The sequence below is a fragment of the Crotalus tigris genome, unplaced genomic scaffold (genome assembly GCF_016545835.1).
Source record: "Crotalus tigris isolate CLP2741 ecotype Arizona unplaced genomic scaffold, ASM1654583v1 scf7180000020503.524756, whole genome shotgun sequence".
NCBI lineage: Eukaryota > Metazoa > Chordata > Lepidosauria > Squamata > Viperidae > Crotalus > Crotalus tigris.
In genome coordinates this window covers 55,371-76,809 of record NW_024098048.1, presented here as the reverse complement: position 1 = coordinate 76,809, position 21,439 = coordinate 55,371, and the positions used below count along the sequence as shown (strand labels likewise).

At 42.0% G+C, this 21,439-nt stretch overlaps 1 protein-coding gene across 2 annotated transcripts in view; it reads left to right on the top strand.

Annotated features, from left to right (window-relative positions):
- LOC120318860 (nuclear factor 1 X-type-like) overlaps positions 1-21,439 on the top strand; it is a 122,266-nt gene that overhangs the window by 51,680 nt on the left and 49,147 nt on the right. For both annotated transcript variants that reach the window (XM_039366970.1, XM_039366969.1), the window contains exon 2: positions 11,089-11,242. In XM_039366970.1, coding sequence (XP_039222904.1) covers positions 11,216-11,242 — 27 coding nt within the window. In that variant the 5' untranslated portion in view covers positions 11,089-11,215. The remainder of the gene's footprint in view (positions 1-11,088; positions 11,243-21,439) is intronic.

Genomic DNA, 21,439 nt, shown 5'->3' with positions numbered 1-21,439 from the left:
GGCCTGAGATAATTCAAGGATAGGTACAAAGTCTTGTCCTATGGCCACTTTAAATGGAGTGAACTTGGTGCTACTCTGTGCACTGAGTTATTGTAGGCGACCTCTGCAAAAGGGAAGAGATCCACCCAATTGTCCTGTTGGTAATTAATATAGCATCTGAGGTACTGCTCCAGGACACCATTTGTCCATTCACATACCCTGTTAGTAGCCTGAGGATGCAAGGACCTGAACCCAAAACTTTTAGGAACTCCTGCCAAAGCCATGAAGTGAATTGGCCTCTGCGATCTGAGATTATTCTTTCTGGAGCACTGTGCATCTGACAGATGTGCTGCACAAATAGTTTAGCCAAAGCACATGCTGAGGGGATTTTTTGACAGAATATAAAGTACACTTGCTTGGAGAAGAGATTGGTTATCACCCAGATCACCATATTCCCCGAACTTTTGAGCAGTTCTACAATGAAGTCCATGGGTATTTCTTTCCATGGGGCTTTGGGCTCTACTACTGGCTGGAGAAGCCTGGATATTTTCTCTTGTCGCCTCTTGGCAGAGGCACAAATGGGGCAGTTGCCACATAGCTCTCTATGTCCTTTTTCAGTGATGGCCACCAAAATTGCCACTTAATTAGATGCAGGGTTTTTACGAAGCCAAAGTGCTCCACCACTTTTGAATCATGGCTTTTTTGTAGGACCATTAATCGTGGGCTTTGTGGGACATATCATTTAGCTCCCACCCAGGCTAGACCATCTTGCATTGTATAGTCTTCCTCATGTATTTGGAATTACCCATCCTCTTCCAAAGCTGCCTTAAGATACCTTTTAAATCATCAACTAGTTGGGTTTTCATTTTGGCTTGTGCTCAGGTGGTGACTGGAGTGCCAATTGCCTGGAGGAGATAAGTGGTTTAAACACCTCTGGCTCTGAACTACTGTATTGTGGTAGCCTGGTGCTAGAAAGTTCTTCCTCCCTGGAAAGTACCTTACGTGAAGTTGAATCGGTTAAAGTACTGTGCCCAGTGAGCCTGTTTGAGTGATAGTCTCTGGGTGAGGAGAAGGTTAATGCTTCTAAATTTTTATGGTCAGTCCATACTTCAAATGGGGGTTTCCCTCCTTTTTGAAAATGCCTCCAGGTAGGAGCGCCCAGCGTACCACATAGGTTTCCTCCTCCCAGACAGCCCATCTCTGCTCCATCTCATTTAGAAGTGTAGGCACAAGCTACCCTTGCTCATTTTCCTGTAAAAGCACTGTGCCCACGGTGACATCACTGGCATCAGCCTGAATGACGAAGGGGGAATTGAGGTCTGGATGTTTCAGCACTGGCTTCACTGAGAACAAGCCCTTAAGCTTTTTGAATACAGCTTGGCATTCCATAGTCCATTTAAGTGGCTGGAAGCTTTGTAATTGCTTCAGGGTGTGGAGAGGAGCCCACTCTGGCACTGCCCGCACCTTTTCAGGATCCATCTCTATCCTCTTATGGGATAGTAGATAGTAGATTTTACCCTAATGAAATTCGGATTTGGACAGCTTGGCATATACAGTAATTCAGCCATTCGAAGCTTCTTGAGTACAGCTCTGTTTTACGTGTTCTGCCATGATCTCAGTATAGATTAAAATGTCACCAGGTAAACTAACACTCCCTTATACAGGTGTTCATGCAGCACTTTGTTTATTAGCTGCATAAACACAGCAGGGGCCCCTTGCAGTCCAAAAGGGAGGACCCAGAACTGGAAGCATTCTAAGGGGCAATTGAAAGGCATTTTCCACTCATCCCTGCTTTGATCGTCACTTGGTAGTATGCCTCCTGCAAATCCAACTTGGTGAACACTTTTCCTTTGGCCAAATGAGCCAGCAGGTCCTTCATGAGGGGGAGTGAGTAAATGTTTTCCACACACACAGTGTTAAGCCCACGATAGACGAAGGGATCTGTACTTCTTCTCCCTAAACAGTACCAGGGCAGCCATGCTCTGTCTGGTGGGTTGGATGGATCCATACTTCAGTTTTTTGTCTACAGAAGTCTGCAATTCCTTCCTAGGGGTCATGGAATACAGTTTAGGTTTGGATAGTTTGGCCCCCAGTGGGATATCTATGGCACAGTCAGTTGGTTGGTGGGGTGGGAGCATTCCTGACCTCTTCTTACTGAAGATGTCCCCTAAGTTCTAGTACTCCTTGGGGATCAAATGGTCAGCCTGGGTCCAACCTTTGGTGACTATTCCCACTTCCCTTTTTGGTTTTTCCTGTTGCAGTTTTGGGGCAAGGTTTTGATGGCCCTTTTCCCCTCCCCCTTCATAGCTGGCAAGCCTGATTTTTAACAGCCCCCTCCTCTATTTCACAGACGGGTTCCATTTCTGGAGCCAAGACAGTCCTAACACAAAAGGCCTTTCCATTCCAGGGGCTACGATGTAGCTCAGGGTCTCCGTGTGTATGACCCACCCTCATCTCTATTGGTTTGGTAACAAATGTTGCTTCCTCTGTGCCACCACTGAGCCATCCAGCTGGCAGAAAACTATGGGTACTTTAAACTGTTTGAGTCTCACGCCAAGTTTCTTTTTTTTTTTAAATTGAAAATTTTTATTTTTTAAAACATACAATCATTTATAAAAATACAATAAAATTTTAAAATAGAGAAACCCCCCCTTACCCTCCCTCCCACCCCCACCCCCCTCCCTTCACTTCCCAGAGCAGAATACAGGGTTAAAAAAAAAAGAAAAATATAATAATTAAGAAAAAAGAAAAAAAAAGAGAGAAAAAAAATATCATAATTAACCTTTAACTCCATAACCTATAAAACAATTCTCTATAATATTTGATATTCATTCATAAAATAAATAAAACTTTTTAATTCCATACTTTTTCTGAATATAATCTCTCCACCTTCCCCATACAGTAATATATCTTTCTTGTGTATGATCCTTTAAATAAGCAGAAATTTTTGCCATTTCTGCAAAACTAGATACTTTAAATATCCATTCTTCTAAAGTAGGCAAAGAATCTTTCTTCCAATATAAACCTACTAGTAACCTTGCTGCAGTTAATAAATTCAACATCAAAGTAGTTTCTTTTTCATTTAAGTCAACAAAAATACCAAGTAAAAATAGTTGAGGAGTAAACTTTATCTTTTTTCTAAAAATCTTTTGAATGTTCCACCAAATCATAATCCAAAAAGCCTTTACTTTTTTACAATTCCACCAAATATGAAAGTATGTCGCATCATTATTGCCACATCTCCAACATTTGGGCTGTATGTTGGAATACATACAAGATAATTTTTTAGGATCTAAATGCCATCTATAAAACATTTTATAAAAATTTTCTCTCAAATTTTGAGCTTGTGTAAATTTAACATTTCTTATCCAAATTGTCTCCCATAAATCCAATGAGATCGGCTCCTGTATATTCTGAGCCCATTTAATCATACAGTCTTTAACCAATTCTGTTTCCGAATCTAACTCTAATAAAACATTGTATATTCTTTTTATATGAGCCGGACCTTGGTTTTTAATCTGAATAACCAATTGTCTATCTTCTAGTGTTATTCCCTCTTTCTTGTCTACAGTCCATCTGTCCATTATTTGTAAATATTGAAACCATGACTGTTGAATATTTTGCTGCCTTAATACATCTAGGGATTTCAAATGCCAATTCGAACCAGAACAAATTAACAATTCTTTGTATGAGATTTTATCAAAATTTGTCCCCTTAGAGGTTCCCTCAATTGCATGTCTGGGAATCCCCCAGATAGGTATTTTATAATTTAATCTATAATAATACTTCTTCCAAACACGAAGTAAGGCATTCCTCAAAATATGTGATTTAAAAGTCCGATCAACTTTCTTATTAAAAATTAAATATGCATGCCAACCATATATTAAATCCCAACCTTCCAAAAAAAGAATATCCATATTTGTTAAATTAAGCCAATCACTTAACCAAGTTAGGGCGGCTGCATCATAATATAATTTCAAATTAGGTGCCTTAAGTCCCCCTCTTTCTCGAGCATCCTGTAATATCTTAAATTTAACCCTTGGTTTCTTCCCGGCCCATATAAAATTATTGATACCCTTTTGCCATTCCTCCAAATTTGCCTCTTTTTTAAGAATAGGTATCATCTGAAACAAAAAAAGAAACTTTGGTAGAACATTCATTTTTACAGCTGAAATTCTCCCCAACAATGACAATTGCAATTTTTTCCAATCTCTTAAATCCTTTTGGACTTTTGCCCATAGTGGTTCATAATTGTTCTTATACAATTTTCCATTTGAAGCAGTTAGATATACTCCCAAGTATTTAACCTTTTTTACCATCTGAAAACCTGTGGCTTTAATCAAACTTTCCCTTTCTTTAACTGACATATTCTTAGATAATATCTTAGTCTTATAATTATTAACTTTAAAACCAGAAACATTCCCATACTGTGTTATAAGTTGTAATAAACCATCAATCGCCTGATTCGGCTGTTCCAAAATTAAAACTAAATCATCCGCAAATGCCCGCAATTTATACTCATTCTTCCTTATCTTTACACCCTTAATTAACTGAAGTCAAGAAAAAGATTAGAGGTGAATACATCAAGAGAGTGAAGAAGATCTTAAAGTCCAAACTCAGTGGAGGAAATACCATAAAGGCAATCAACACCTGGGCAATTCCAGTCATTAGGTACACAGCTGGAATAGTGGACTGGACTCAAGCAGAACTAAAAGCAATGGATAGGCAGACCAGAAAAATGACAATGAATCATGCCCTTCATCCACGCAGTGACATTGATAGACTTTATCTACCAAGGCAAATAGGTGGGCGTGGAATGCTACAAGTACATCAGATGGTTGAAGAAGAAAAAATGGCTTTGGAAGAATATCTGAAGAACAATGATGAAGATGCACTGAAATTAGTATATCAGGAAGGCTTACTAACTACTGGAGAGACCAAACTGGTCTACAAGAAAGACCAAATGAAGAACAGAATAGAGGCATGGGAAACTGGATGCAGTATTCCAAGTGTGGCCTTACCAAGGCATTGAAGAGTGGTATTAATACTTCACGTGATCTTGATTCTATCCCTCTGTTAATGCAGCCTAGCACTGTGTTGGCCTTTTTGGCAGCTGCAGCACACTGCTGGCTCATATTTAGGTGATTGTCTACTAGGACTCCGAGGTCCCTCTCACAGTTACTACTATTGAGCATGGTGCCACCTATGCTGTACTTGTGCATTTGGTTTTTCTTGCCTAAATGTAGAACCTTACTTTTTTCACCATTGAATTTCATTTTGTTAGTTAGTGCCCAGTGTTCAAGTCTGTCCAGATCCTTCTGTATCTTAAGCCTGTCTTCTGGAGTGTTGGCTATTCCTGCCAGCTTGGTATCGTCTGCAAATTTGATGATTTCCCCATCTATCCCCTCGTCCAGATCGTTGATGAAGATGTTGAAGAGCACTGGGCCCAGAACAGAGCCCTGGGGCACCCCACTACAAACTTCCCTCCATGTAGATGTGTTTCCATTGAGGACTACACACTGAGTATGGCTGGTCAGCCAGCTATGGATCCATCTGGTGGTGATGCTGTCTAACCCACATTTTTCTATCTTATCAAGCAGTAGGTTATGGTCTACTTTGTCAAATGCCTTAAAGTAAATTATGTCCACAGCATTCCTCTGATCCACTAATTTTGTCACTTGGTCAAAGAATGCAATAAGATTTGTCTGGCATGATCTGTTTTTGACAAACCCGTGTTGGCTTTTAGTAATGACTTTGTTTGCCTGTAGGTGTTCGCTGATTCATTGTTTGATTATCTTTTCCAGAATCTTCCCAGGTATTGAGGTCAGGCTGATAGGTCTGTAATTTCCTGGGTCCATTTTTTTTTCTTTTTTTGAAGATGGGAACTACATCAGCTCTTTTCCAGTCCTCTGGCAGTTCCCCAGTGTTCCAAGGTCTTTGAAAAATATAGTTCAATGGTTCTGAGATCACATCTGCCAGTTCCTTGAGAACCCTGGGGTGTAATCCATCTGGTCCTGATGATTTGAACTCATCTAGGGTGGACAGGTGCTCAAGTATAATTTTCTTGCCTATCTTAACTTGTGTTTCTAATCTCTTTTTTATGATACTGTTTTTGATAGGTTGGATTGTTTTTTTCCCTTTGTGTGCAAAAAATGAGTTGAGTAGTTCTGCTTTCTCCCTGTTGCTTGTCACCTTCTTGCCACTTTCTCCCACTAGTGGACCAATCATTTCCTTAACTTTTTTCTTGTTTTCTACACGTTGAAAGAAGCTTTTTTTTTTGTTATTTTTGACTTTGGTCACAAACCTTAATTCATTTTGAGCCTTAGCTTTCCTCACTTCATCTTTGCAGGCTCGGACTATTTGCTGATATTCTGCCTTAGTTATGTGCCCCTCTTCCACTTTTTATATTTATCCTTTTTGTCTTTCAATTTATCAGAGAGTTCTTTATGCAGCCATGCTGCTTTCTTTTGAGAGCTGTTATTTTTCTTTTTTGTTGGTATTGTGCTAGACTGGGCTTTTACAATCTCACTTTTCAAAATTTCCCAAGCTTCTTGAGTTGTTTTCCCCTTGAGGATTCTCATCCATGGAATCCTTCCCAAGCTCTAAGTTTGTTGAAATTAGCTCTCAAGACTCTAGTTTGACTGTGTTCTATTGCTTGTGCTTCCATAATGTTGAATTCCAATATTGCATGATCACCCCCCCCCAAGGTTCCTGTGGTTTCAACACCTTCTATCATTTCATCTCTGTTAGTGAGAATTAAGTCCAATATGGTTGATCCCCTAGTTCCCTTCTTTACTTTTTGGGAGACAAAGTTGTCTGCTAGGTTTGTCGGGAATCTGTTTGATCTTCCACTTGATGCAGAGTTTGTCTCCCAGTTGATGTCAGGGTAATTAAAGTCCCCCATTAGTAATGTGATGTGCTTCCTACATGCCTAAGTTAACTGACTAGCAAAAAGTTCATCTATTACCTCTGTTTGGTTGGGTGGCCTATATTATACACCTATGGCAATGACATTTCCCCCCCTTTTATATTGACCCAAATGCATTCAAGACAGTTTTCATCATTGTTGTGCTCTATTTCAGTAGAGATGTAGTTATTTTTCCAAAAAGAGCAACTCCATCTCCTCTTTTATTTGATCTGTTTCTTTTAAATAATTTAAATCCCTCTAGCTGTGTGTTCCATTTGTGTGCTTTATCCCACCAAGTTTCTGTAATGGCAACAATATCATATCTGCTCTCATTTACCTGAATTTCTAATTCACCCTGTTTGTTGCTCATGCTCTGTGCATTGGTGTATAGACCAATGATGCCGAACCTTTTAGAGACCGAGTGCCCAAACTACAACCCGAAACCCACTTATTTATTGCAAAGTGCCAGGGCCGCATCAGCATTGTGGTGCCCTCAGGGGGGACATGGGGGTGTGGCCCACTGGGTGGGCATGGCCCACTGGGTGGGCACAGCCACCTCCATGTTGAGGGAGATCCAGGAGGTCTCTGGTGGGGAGCGGTGGGCAGGAGACCCAGCATAGATGGGGGGGAGGCACACAATCCTAGCTGGGACTGGGGGGCCATGGCGCTGATGGGGATCCGGCTTTCCCTCCTCAGGGTGGCCTTTGGCTTGCTGGGTGTGGGCATGCTCTACCACCTTGCTAGGTGGCCACTTCGCCTCCTTTGTGCTGGGTGGGGCTGCCACTCCGGGGGGCAGCGGCGGTGGCGGCCTAATGGACTTGTGCAAGCTGCTGGCAGTAGTGGCGCACATGCCCACAGAGAGGGCTCTGAATGCCGCCTTCGGCACACGTGCCATAGGTTCGCCATCGCTGGTATAGACATTTGAGTCCTTTATGACTGACCCTGTGTTTACTTTCTACATAACCTATGTGGTACCTGAGTTCCCCTATTTTCTTACCACCTGTTTGATTAGTGCACTTTGTGTGGCACTCGTTATTAAAAGCTTGATTTTGCTTGACAGCAAAGTTGATATTCTTGTCCACACAAACATCTATGTTACATGCACTGATAACCCTATAATTTTTAGATTGCTGGGGACAGGAATGTTCTGTGTCAATTAACTCTTTGTGCTCTTGTTGGACACCCTGTGTAAGACTCACTAGCTATTTGCTATATTTGGTCTATATTTTGGCTCTCCTGGGCTGCATTGAGTGTGTATGCATAAACAATGTTAAAAGTTTGCAATCTTGAGGGCCACATTACTAGTATGCAAGGCCTCACGCGACTTGCAGACTGTGGATTGGATATGCCTGGTCTATATTGTTTTTAAACACAAAAATTGCATTGTCACTATTTCCAGTTTTTCACTTTCAGCTTCAGTGTGAAAGAAAAGAATTCAATAGGTGAGGCAAGGTTCATTTCAAGGCTGTAAAAATCTTGTGCATAATTGTACTGATCACATGGGACTTACGTGTGTGTTATAGGCTGCGTGTAACAACAATGTAGCATTGTAATAGTTTTGATGATGGTTAATTTATGAGTGACATTACCCAGAATTAGATGTACTCTAGAGCAAGGATCCCCAACTCCCAGTCTGTGGACTGGCACAGGTCTGCAGCGTGCCAGAAACTGGGCTGTGCAAACAAGCAAAGCCCCAGCTGTGGGATTGCAGGCAGCATGCAAAACAACCCCCATCCCCTCTGGTCAGAGGAAAACCTCTCTCCGTGGAACCAGTCCCTGGTGCCCAAAGGTTTGGGGGGCCGCTGCTCTAGTCTAGAGGAATAATGCAAGTGTTCCTTGGAGTGCTGTCTAAAGGGCAGTTGTTTTTCTTATGCAGTTTCTGTCCATCCTGAAGAGAGCTGGATTGAAAACACTGCCTCCTAAGGTCAGGAGAAGGCCTGTATGCCAGGGCTTTGTTTCTAATAACTGTACAAGTCAGTCCTAGGGACTTGATGCAATTATGCTAGTGCCTTTGAATCAGGCTTGACTCTTGGAGACTAACTGGAAATGGCCCTGTCCTTGGCAAAATTTCAGAGCTAGACTGGCCCAAGGTCGCCCACTTGGCTTTGTGCCAAAGCCAGGACTAATCCTCATAGTCTCCTGGTTTCTAACCTGGTGCCTTAGCTACTAAGCCATTGGTCCTCTGCAATCCGGTTACTCCTGCAATCCACATCTATGCTGGAGGGTGAAGCACTCTGTCACTCTCCCCCCCCCCCAGCAACACATAGAGACAGAGGCATTGAGTTGGGGTCTGAGCCTTCCTTCATAGACATCTCTCCACTGCCCCCTGAGAAACTAGTTTTGCATGGTCAGAGGGGAGGAGGACTGTCAAACATCATGGGATCCTCAAGTCCAATCAGAGGGGAAATCCTGATAGTTCAGTTAGTATAAAAGCAATAGAAGGTTCAGGGCGAGGTACTTTCTGAAACTGTATTCTTTGTATATGTGGTGTGTGTGTGTGTGGGGGGTCTTCTGCTAATTCTTCTCTTTTTGGTTCTGCTTTTATCAAGATCCTCCGTGAAAGGGCCTGCTATAAGCAAACCTGGAGGCTCGTTTGCTAAGACATCCCAGAGGCCCAGTGAAGCCAAACAAATGGCCTTCCTTGATTTTAGGATGGCAACCGCAAGCCAGCCTCCGGAAAGGCATAGTTCAAATCCAAGGCAAACAGGAGAGGTCCCCCTTTGATATTGGCACATAGGCTGTGAGTCTGAAGAGAGTTGAGACTGATCAGGATCGTGGTGGCCTTGGCAGGCCTTCCTTTCTTTTCCAACATCGCACCTTTAAGATGGAGTGGAAGGGAGGAAGGAAAACCACACACACACACCCAACTCCAACCTGCACTTTTGAACCTGAAATGGCAGAACACCCTCTTCCCCTCCTCTCCACGGCAGATATGCTGGCGGACAAAGGAGACCCTTTAAGCCTTTCTTCCCTAGGTGAAGCCTCCCTCCCTCCTGGTACTGTAATTCCAGCCGCCCTGCTCCCACCCCAAGATTTGCAGGGGTTGCGGAGGGGAGCCGCTTGCAGCTGGCGAGGCCGGTAAGGGGAGCCAGGGTTTTCTAGGGAACGGCTTGCAGGAGCCGATGCAGACCTCTTCCGACGTGATCGCAGCTGGCACAGTCGGGCCTCCTTCCTCAGCCGCTCGCTGAGCCTCGGAGGAAAGGCCCATCCAGAACCTTCGGCGCCCCACTTTGACACACGAAGCTGCTGGAGGGCCTTCGAGGGAGAACTGCCCAGAACTGGGCGATAGTTTAATCCCAGAGCAAAAACATCGCAGTCGCTTGGCTGCCTTTTTCAAACCTTGAGCCAACGAGACAGTTGTCAGGATCTTGAAACTGTCTTCTCTGCCCAATATCCACACGCGCCTCCTAGCTCGCTTTATAACAGCCCCAATGTAGACACGGTTTCAGGGCCGTCGAAGAAGTGGGTTTTTTTTTCCGAGTTCTCCAGTTTCACCTGGGACCGACTTCGGTTCGGTGACGGGAAGAATGGAGGGCACATTCCACCTCGGATCCTCACCAGACAGGCCGTCCTCGAAATTTAGGAATGGGTTTTTTCCTTCATGTAGCCCAGGCTGCGGGAAAGTGTGTGTGTGGGGGGGGGGAGAACATGTGGGTTGGGCGTCTGCCCATCCCTTGGAATGTCATAGAGAGCGTGAGTGACTTTCAGCACAACTGACTGGCATCACCTTCGCCCCACTGATGTATGGGGTGGCATTTTGATGCCCTGTGAAAATCAATATCTTAAATCGGGCTAGCGTCTCAAGCTTCTATCGGCGGTGCCACGTTCTTCCTCCCTTTTTTTAAAAAATGCGTCCGTTAGCCTCCCTCATCGCCCCCTCCCCCCCCCGCTAGGGCAGAATTCCCCACCAAGAAAAGAGGTGGGCGGTGGGGAGAGATCCTGGCTAGAAGGCATTCTTCGTCTTTGGAGATTATTAATATCGGCTTCAAAGGAATCTAAAACTTGCTAGCAAGCGAGAAGAGTTTCTGAATGTTTTGTGTGTGTGTGTGTGTGTGTGTGTGTGTGTGTGTGTGTGTGCGCGCGCGCGCGCGCGCGTGCATGGGCGGGAGGGGGATGAGTGGGAGGGAGCTCAAAGGCTGAACATTTTTTTTCAAGGCAAAAGTGTTCTCCGTTCCAAACTTTGTCTAAACTTTCACTTTCAGAGCTCCAAGGCGGGGTTACAGACCAGCATGGAGTAGAGGCACCGCGAGAAGGAGCCGCAGCAGCCCGAGTTATGCAGCTGCTCGCCTTGTGAACACAATCCCGCAAAAGCAAAGTCCAAAAGCAATCATGTACTCCCCGTACTGCCTGACCCAGGTAACAACTAGCTGAGCTCGGCTACGGCCTGGCGGGGGAGGGCAGCGGCGGCGGCGGGCGCGGGGAGGAGTGAGCGCGCCTTTCCCTTACGGGACAGACTCAAACTCTTTTGCTGTTTGTTTGTGTCTTGCTTCGCTTTTAATCTCTCTCTCTCTTCCTCCCCCCCTTTCCTTTTGCTTTTTGAGTGCGCTCGCTCGCTCGCTTGTTCGTTTGTTTGTCCTATGTTGTTGCTGCTGCCGTTGCCGCCGCTGCCAGTCTTGCCTCCGCCGCTGGTTTGAGAGTTATTTCTGTCGCCTTGCGTGGTTTTGCTGGGGAAGAAAGAATTCCTTGCGTCTTCCCCTCCGCAGAGAGCAGGGAGAGGGAGGGAAGTTAGTGGGGAGAGAGAGGGAAAGAGAGGAAAGAGAGAGGTGGCATCTTTCCAAGCTCTTTGTTATATTCACTGCACACGGATTTAGGAGATCAGAAAATGGCGCTTCCCCCAAATTTATTTTAAAAAAATTAACGGCGGGGATGGGTGGGGGGTGGAAGAAGAGATAGTAGTAAACCAGGCTGAGTTACCGGTGGCGCGGATGAGACTATGGCTGGAGAGATGGGGGTGGGAAAGATAAAGCCGAGGTTGTTGCGTTAAGGGGGAGATGGGTGGGGATATTTTGACGGGCTGGCAAAGTTTCTAAAGTTCAGGAACAGTTTTAACGTTTGCTTCTTTCCGCTCTTGCAGAACTGAAGTTGCACATCAGTGGCTGTCCTGGGTGGGCACCGGGTCTTCTGGAGAAAGGAAAGGAATTAAGGAAAAGAGGGGGCCACTTTGCGCTGGGAGGGGTTTCCAGCCACAGGCGGTGCGCTACCCGGGATAATATTTTTGGGTGACATTGGCTTTAGCCCCAGTCTTAAAGTAGTTCTGTCCCTTTTTCTGCCTCCCGTCCAGAGTCTGTCTGATGAAAGTTAGATACTTTTCATAATAAACGTTATTTTTTTTCTATTTTAAAATAATTGCTTCTTTCCACCACCTTCTAGGATAACCTCAGGTAGACAACGGGGTTTAATTTTTTGCATACAAGTTTGATACGTTTGTATAACTTAAAAAAAATTGGCGCCTTTTCAGGTTTAAAGCAGGAGCAGCCAGACACCCCTTTTGAAGAGGGGAGGCCCCATTTGGGGGACCCTCTCTGGTTTTTGCCCTGCATGGTCTCGGGCCTGGCGGCGGAGTAGGATCTCTCTCTTTCTACATTGGATTCGAGGCAACCAAATAGTCTAACCTTCCGCCGAGGTCAGAGTTCCCGCAGGGACTTGCGGAGCTCTATGGAGCTCTCCGCGCTTTGGGAGAGGGGAGAGAGGGTGCCTTTGGCGAGAAATGAATCTCTGTCGAAGGTTGTTATAATTCGGGTATAAAGGTGGTGCTTTCTGGAGCCAACATATTTACTGGCTGGGGGGCACTAAGACACAGGGTGAAGACAAGATTTGCGGGGGGGAGGGCGTTCAAATCATAAAGAAATCGAATGGCTTCGAGACTCCGAAGATTTTAGAGTAGCCTCCCCATTTCCACTCTCCAACGTCCCCGGAATTGGATCGGGCTAGTTGACCCAATTTTTGTGACCAACTTTCTCCGTCAGCCGTGGCACGGCCTGCCCTCCAGAATTCCCTCTTTCCTGTCGGCAACTCTGGGGCTTACGAGGCTGTTTTCTGGACGTCTTCTCCGCGGGGATTTTGGCAGATAATGGCTAGGTGGTGGGGCGCGGGAGGAGGCAGACGGGGAGACGCGTCGGGGGTCACCAGCGCTTCTTTGCGCGCAACGTGCCTGGTTCCTCGAAAGGCGAGAGGAAAAAAGGTGGGCGCCGCGGAGGTTGTCTCCCGAGTGGGCGAAAAGGCAACTCCAAACGACCTTCCCAGCACGAGAAGGAGCGTGCTAGAACTGTTTTCTCTGCCTCCCCCCGTCACCCACCCCAGCTTCGCTAGCAACTGCAGGCCATTCACACATATATGATTTGCCCCTTTTGACATTAGAATGAAGGACGATTTTTTTTTCAGCGCCCCAAACTGTCTCTGAAAATACTCCGCGCTTATGAAGAAGGTGTTAATGAGGATAAATGGGCAAGAAGGCGTAGTTGTCCCCCCCCCGCGCGCGCGCTTCTTTTTCTTTTTAGAAACGCGTGCCGGAGGGCGAGGTCGAAGCGTCAGGACAGTTGAAAGAATTGGTGCCCCCTTGGCTCTTCAGTTAGCGCCAGCCCCGGGCAGCCCCGTCCGAGGTGCGGAGCTGGACACAGCTGTGCCGTGCGCGAGCTGTTGTGCTTGCGCGAGCTCTGGCGGGTGAGGGTGGGGAGCGGGGAAAAGGAGCTCCTCCTGCCTTCCCAGGGACCAAGAAGACCAGAGCCGTGTGGCGCTTAGGTGGCGTTCGCTCTGAAAGTTCACTTTTTCCTCTGCTGATTTTGTGATCGATTTGATGAGGATGGCTGACAATCTCTCTTGCAGGGAGAAGGAAAAATTCGCGTGATGGGGGGTGGGGGGGAATTCTCACTCTTGCTGAATAGTGAAATGCAGGAGAATACCAGTTTTCTTGAAAAGTGGAGTAGTTATTGTACCAGTAAAGTTTCTTGGAATTTTAGCAGCAGTTGACATTTATTGTTATAAGTATCCCTGTCCTGCAGTTGTATTACAAATGAAGTATAGTTTGTAAAATTTAATAAGTGGCCGAAGCCTGACATTTGACGGGCTGATTGTCAATGTTTGCGGTCTGCCAACCTTCTGCATGTTGTGTTCATAATACACATATTTCTGTATGTGTAATAAATTTCCCATATGTCTATGTACACGCACATAACATACACGAATGAATATATATGTATTGTATGCATGGTTTTCCTTGTAGTGACTTGAAATGCAGAAATCATGTACTGTTTCATACTTATTCATAGAAACATTTTATGCTTGCCCTTTCAATTATAGAATATTTAACAGTAATGCAGATTTTATTTGCTTTAACCAAATAATATTTCTAATGGTAGATCTATTAGAACTAAACACTTTTTGGTGTTTTTCTGATGGATTTTTATTGTTGTTAGCTGCCCAAATGGATGGCTATATAAACTGAATGTAACTATCAAACAAATACATCTAAAGATAAAGGTACTCCTAAATTTCATGTGAATTAGTATACAGATAATAAAATACAATTCTATAGTAACAAAATATTGTCAGATAAGTTGGTATTTAAAAAGGTTGCAGTATAGTAAATGAGTTAAAAGTTTATAAATGCCTTTACGAATTACTATTTTTTAAAGTCTAAAAAATTATGTCTGCTGATAGGCAGAAGTACACTCCTGTGCATCTTACTTGGTAGTAATATGGCGTATTCGCATTTTAATTTCTAAAACTCAGCTTGATGTCTTTTAATCAGCTTATTAATTTGTTTTTTTAAAATGTGACCATTTTTGAGGATTTTAATTTTTTTAATAAACTATTATTAGTTTATTAAATAATTTGATGTGGGCTTTGTTTTGTTTGGCATACTCAGTTTTAGATACTATTTAGATATAGTGTTTAAACATATATGGAAAAAACAATATTCTGGGGAAAAAAGGCCTGAAAATCAATCACAGGTTCAAACCTATTTATCCTAATAGTTCCTAATTTAAGGAAAGATATTTTTGTGGTAGACGTAGCTTTTATATTGTGCTCCTTTATAAAGATGGTCAACATCAGTTCCTAGCTTTTTAGCTTGCGGTCTAGTTGACGGTAGACAGGAAAGTACCTGCCTGTATATCCTGCAAGGCCGGTGCTCATGGTAGGTTCCAGAGGGTGTTTTTGGAAAGGGGCATCCTTATCTGGCTTGATGTTCAATTCTTTGTTTTTGTCTTGCCTTTGGGTTGATGCCAAAGTAGAGTCTAGTTTCATTCCTGCTTCTGAGAAGGAAAATCTTGTGCTCTTGAAAAGATTTGTTTGATGAATTGAACAAACCTGGCTTCATCTATGGCAAATGCCCTCAGTAGATAACAGATGCATTTTCCTCTTCACTCTAAATTGTTTGTTGTTGTTGTTGCTGCTGCTGCTACAATTCTTAGGCCTGGTCCTCTGTTCCTGTAGCTTGGACTTGTGATTACTGTCCAAATTGCCTCTCCTCCATCACCCTCTGTGGCACCCATTTTTTCTGTTTAGTATTCTATCAGTTTGCAGGTCTCCAATCAGAACAGTTTAATATTAAGCTTGATCCTTTCCTCTCAGATTAAATATAACTCTCTATTATACTCAACAGCATCTGATTCTGTTAAATGACAACTTTGGTTCCACAGCCTTGACTTGCTCTAGTATCTCAGGCAACTGGTCTTATGTGGTGGTATTGAATGCTAGGAGTCACTTCTTGAAGTGGCCATCATTGTGGAAATGGTTTGTTTATTCTGTGCTAAAATGCTGGACTCTGACACTCAATGTACTTCATCATTAAACTTGATCTCTTTTGTATTCTTTTAAGAAGACTGTGGTCTGTTAAGGAAAAATAGTTGAAATTTTAGTTCCTAGATTGCTAGGAACATCAAAGTAGGTTGTGGAGATAGGATCAACCAAGGCATGTAGACTGGTGTGTGTGTGTGTGTGTGTGTGTGTGTGTGTGTGCGCGCGGGCGCGCGTAAAGTGAGAATTTTACAGCAAAGGAATGTGAATGGGTAGGAATTGGGCCTGCATATTCTGTTTTTTAAAAAGTCTAAAATTATGTGTTCTCTTGTTTTCATTAAAAAACCACCCTTGAACACGGCCTTTAAGATCACCACTTTAAGTGTGATGTGTATGTGTATATGTATAGGTATAGATTTATGTATAATAAAAAACAAGCAGTTTTTTAAAATCAAAATGAGTATTTGTGGAGTTGGTTTGATAAAATACATATTACATGTCCTTGCTTATGTTACATTGCCTGTTGACCATGAAACTTTTTCTCTGTAACTACAACCTGCATAGATATAACACTGGCTTGTGCAAATACTTGTTGAGTATTGTAATGGCAGAGCACTTGGCACAATGTTTACAGTTTGCAGGGTTAGCCCCAAATCATTGTCACTGAAAGCAGTTGCTGTAGACAGCCTGAGAGATATTTTATACAGCTGATCTTCAAGACCTGCTTTCAGTTAATATTGTGGCACATCTTACTGATGGTATTTCAAGATTTTGACAATCTTAAGTATCATACAAGCTTATATCACGACAGTATTGTAGAACTATCTGGATGGGTGCTGGTCCTCAAATATTTCATGCTTAGGATAAAGGGTTTCAGAAAAATACTGAGAAATTGTCAGCCAGTTTTCTTTGTCCTTTAACAATACTGACATCTCTATGCAAGTTCCTAAGATGATGTGGGTATACATATTATATATTTTAAGTGATATTTTGAGTATGAATTTCTATTTTTATGCAGACATAAAATACACATAAAAATAAGGCACATGGTTGTGTATAGTATAAGAAACACACAATGTTATCCATGAATAACTGAAGCACGTAAGAAATGTTCATGAAATTCAGAATCAGATGGAAAGTTATATGCTTCAATCATAATCACTTTTTAGATACATTTTCTTTGGATTATATTTTATACATTTACACTGCAATCCTGTATCCATACCCCAAAATAAGCCCACTGAATTTTTGAGAAAACATGCATAAAATTGCAGTGATATTCATATTTGTGGTCTGCTTATTTTAAAAGCAGACTACTTAGAAACCCAATATATATATACCTACAAAATATATTGAAAAGTGTTCCAAATCAAATACCGGTACGTAAAGCTAACCTATACTGGCATTTGCTCACCACCATCTCTGTACGTCACTTCTAAAAACTGACATGCAGTAAAATTAACACCCCCCCCCTCTCTCTTCCTGCATCCCCAACTTTTAAAGTTTTGGGGAAAGAAAGACAGGATTTGTTTGCCATCAGGGGACTTCAACAGTGAAAATAAATGAATTAATATTCTCCAGCCAATTACTTTCCTTGGTTCTTATTCAAGGGATAGCTTGCAATATAAAAGTTTTAAGATTTTCTGGCCTATCCATTTCTGAGGCTATTTGTAATTGAGTATTAGAAGGCCTACATTAGACTGCTTAGATAATATGGAAACATGTAGGTCTTAAATTCCTGAAAATGCGGTTGTTGCTTTACTTTTGTAGCTGCTGGGCAGATTCCGGGTGCTTTTATTAGCTTTTTGTTTCTTGTGTCTGGAAACCCTGCTTGAAAGACCTCTGAACCATCACTTTTAAAATGTTTTTTACAGTTTGAGGCCATGTAATGCCCTGGTGGAGCCTGACCAAATCTAGAAAATGGTTCTATTGTAATTTGAAATGGAAATGTTTTCCTTTCCCCCATTCCTTTGATGCCTTACATGTCTAAGGATAATTTTTATACTGTCTTGGTAACCCATGAATTTTAGTCACTTGTGTAACTGCTCACAGTTTTGCTAGAGGTCCTTCTGGAGAAAGTAAAAAAAAAATGGGGTAAATCTTCTGGAGAAAGTAAAAAAAAAATGGGGTAAATCTTTTGGTAAAAGGAAAAGATTCAAAAATAATTTTGTATTTGTGTTGTGGGTTTTAAAGAATTTTCCCTTAGGGAACATTGAAAGTATCAAGATGCACACAAATACAAAGCAAAATAGAACAATACACTACGCAGTAAAGAGTCTGAAATTAGGGAGCCTATAAATAAACATTTATGCAGTGTTGAGACGAGCATTCAGGTGAATTTACAAACAATTCATTAAGGTATTTATAAACTTTCACAGTTTGGAATATCAATAGACGGTTAATTGTAAACTGTAAACAACTTATTTTATTTGAATGATCAACCAAGGTGTCATAATTTTTAATAGATTTTCATTTTTGTACAATGAATTTCAGTAGCATCGAAGGAATATTTTTACAGAAAATTCCCTGTATACATTTTTATCTCCATTGTTAAATATTTTGTCTTCAGAAAGTTCCTGTTTTGACTCTCCCTTTGTATATTCAGTATCAAAACTCAGCACCTGAAGTTTTGGAGGAAAAAGTTATATCTCTTTGTGTACACATAGCTAATAAATCAGTGTACAGTTAACCTTGCAGTGTACATGGCTCATGAACAATGTACATAATTGTGCAATTTTTAGAAAATGTGGAATATGTATGAACATTCTGTAATATATGTGTGCAGTACTTGGGGTCTTTGTGACACAAACCAGGTTTGGTGCAAACTGTGGGAGAAAAGCAAATGTGAAGGTCCAGGGTTTTCTGACTGTGTAGTTCCAATGTAGCAGAATGTTGCCTATGATTATTCTTGTACATACTACAATAAACCCTACTTGCTATATTTTTCATGGATCTTTGCTGTGTAATCTAAACAAAAATTCATCCCCTACACAATTTGAAATATGTTCAAGGTTTTAGTAGAATACCTCTAGATTAAGTAAGAGATGTGCACTCAAAAAGCATCCATTTTCATGAAGTGAAAATTTATGGTGTCACACATTTCCCCCTATTTTTATGTAGCTATACCTAGACAACTATGTACATTTGTGCATAATAGGGTTCCTGTCTATTGCAGCCTTCTGAGTGGAGGATAAAAGAGTGCTGCTCCTAAACATAGAAAAACTGTTCATCCTTGTAGTTCTTTACATCCCTGTACATTAACAGAAATTAACAGAATAATAGAGTTCGAAGGGACTTTGGAGGTCTTCTAGTCCAACCCCCTACACAACCAGGAGTCCCTATACCATTCTAGACAAATGGCTGTCCAATCTCTTCTTAAAAACCTCCAGTGTTGGAGCACCCACAACTGCTGAAGGCAAGCCATTCTACTGATTGATTGTTCTCACTCTCAGGAAATTTCTCCTTAGTTCTAGGCTGGTTCTTTCCTTGATTAGTTTCCATCCGTTGCTTCTTGTTCTGCCTTCAGGTGCTTTGGTCCCAGGCATCTGTGGTGTACATTTTTTATGCATTGTGTTGCCTTTTCTATTATGGTTGGTTGCAGGCCTAATGCAATAAGGAACTTCATATGTATTTTTATGGATAGATCCTGTTTTTTAGAGTATCTTCCAGAGAATTGGTACTAGCTCTGGCAGGCAGAATGCTACTCCATATGCCTAAAACCTATGGATGGAGACTTGTTTACTTGAGTGCTGATTCGCCAAATAACTCATTTATGCAGTGTGAGGTCATGTTCCCAAGCGTGTAGCAAATTTGGCAAGAAACTTTCTGCTTATCCCAGCCCCAAATAATCTTCATTAAATCCACATCCTGTCAATTTGTTTAACTATTTCTTGTCTTACAGTGACAGTTTGGTTGGCTATCATATTGTCTTCTTGACATTCTGTGTTTCTATTATTCTCAAACTTCCCTTGTGTGTATTTTCGCTTTTTCCAAACTTTATTCCAAAACAAAGTTTGCTTATCTTCAAGTCTGTAGTTTCTTGATTGCCTCAAATTTTGGAGTCTCACAGTGATGGGGAAGAAGTAGAGTGGCTTTCTCTCTTTTCATCCTTCTGTCTAAATTGTACCATACTGATGTTTGCCAAGAGAAAATGTGGCTGGATACATTGGGGAAGGAGGAAACCACTCTTAAGTCTGCAGCCTTTATTCATTATGCATTACTTTTCCATATGCTGCCATCATCAGGGGGACGATGAACCCTCCCATTTTAGGAGCTTCCACTTCAATGCCAAGGCAAGATATAAATCAGGGCCTTGAAAGATAGTGTAGCTCCAAAATTCCTAATCTCTATTATTATAATTGTTGCCCTTTATTAGACAACTTTTGATACAACAAAATGCACAGTGCTCCTTCCTGATTCCTAGTGAGAAAGTTCAGGACCCAAAATTAACAGCATGGCATTTGTCTAACCATGATGTTTGGGTAAATGGGAAGAAAATGTTTCTAAGATTTCAACAGACTGATTTCAGCTATCTGGGAGTCTGGGATGGATTTAACCTGGGAAAAAGAAAGTACTTGTTTGTTTATTACAGCCATAGAATCCCTTGTATCTCCTGACTTAATTCTTTGGATCCTCAAAGTGTGACACTGTATGTGTCTGTGTGTGCATATATTGGATAACATTTAAAGTGGCTGAGAGTCTCTTAGGCAAACTGGGTAGAAAAAGAAAATGGGGAGGGAGAATTGGAATAATGAAATATAATAACTTTAGAGAACACAATAGTATACTTTTAAAATGAAATCAACACCAAACACCTTAAAGAATAATAATTTCTGAAAAGCAACATCTTTACATATAGCTTGCTAATTTGGACTAAAACCCATATTTAAAGTTTTCCATTTCTAGGATCAGTGTTTACCAATGATTGGAAAAGTTCAAGTAGATTTTTTTTCTTGACATGGCATAGTTTTTCTTGACCCAGGTCATTGGTTCATCCAGCTTAATGTTCAATATAGACTTTTTCTAATCTGGGGGTCTCTGAATGTCTTGAACTATGAACCCCACCACTCCATTTAATACAGCAGTTGCTGTAGTGCCAGTGCCTTCTTTAGTTCTGCAATGAAATAGACAGGGTGCCACCCATGGCAACACTCCCTGTGAAGGACAAGGTTGTAGTTGCATTAGACTGCATAGGGTACCACCTTCTCTAAGTTGCCATTAGGATGCTGGTCATTGCAATAGCTTCTGCCTGATTATTGCTTATGCTCATTGGGAAGACTGGGACTTATAGTCTAGATTCTAATCCATTCAAAGGGTTGGGGAAGATTGGTCTTTACTGAGAGACTTTAACTATTCCCAGAACCCAGGCTTAGGTTCTGCGGCAATTTCAGGCAGAGCTTTTGAATGGCCTAGGCTGGAGATGCCTGGGAATTCATTTTGTGATTCTTGATTTGGAAAACTATTCTTTCCCATTGGGTGAGGGTTTTGTTTTGAGGAGATCTAAGGACTTCTGTTGTTGCTCACCACTGAAAGAATGAATAGCCCTTTAGCATTTATTGGTTTGAAATTGAGCATAGACATGGTTCTCTTGTGCTGTAGTCACAGATAGCAGAAAGTCACTAATAAGAATGCGTGGTGGATGAGCAAGATCCATGGTGCTATCTTATCCTGGGAAAATAATTTTTTGCCAGCTCATACAAAGCAATGAAAATGAATGAGATGCATTGTCAACTTTTACTTCCTTTTCTAAAAATTCTTTTTGCATCACTTTTACACTTTTACACAAGGCCATCAGGATTCCATTTAGGAGACAAAGAA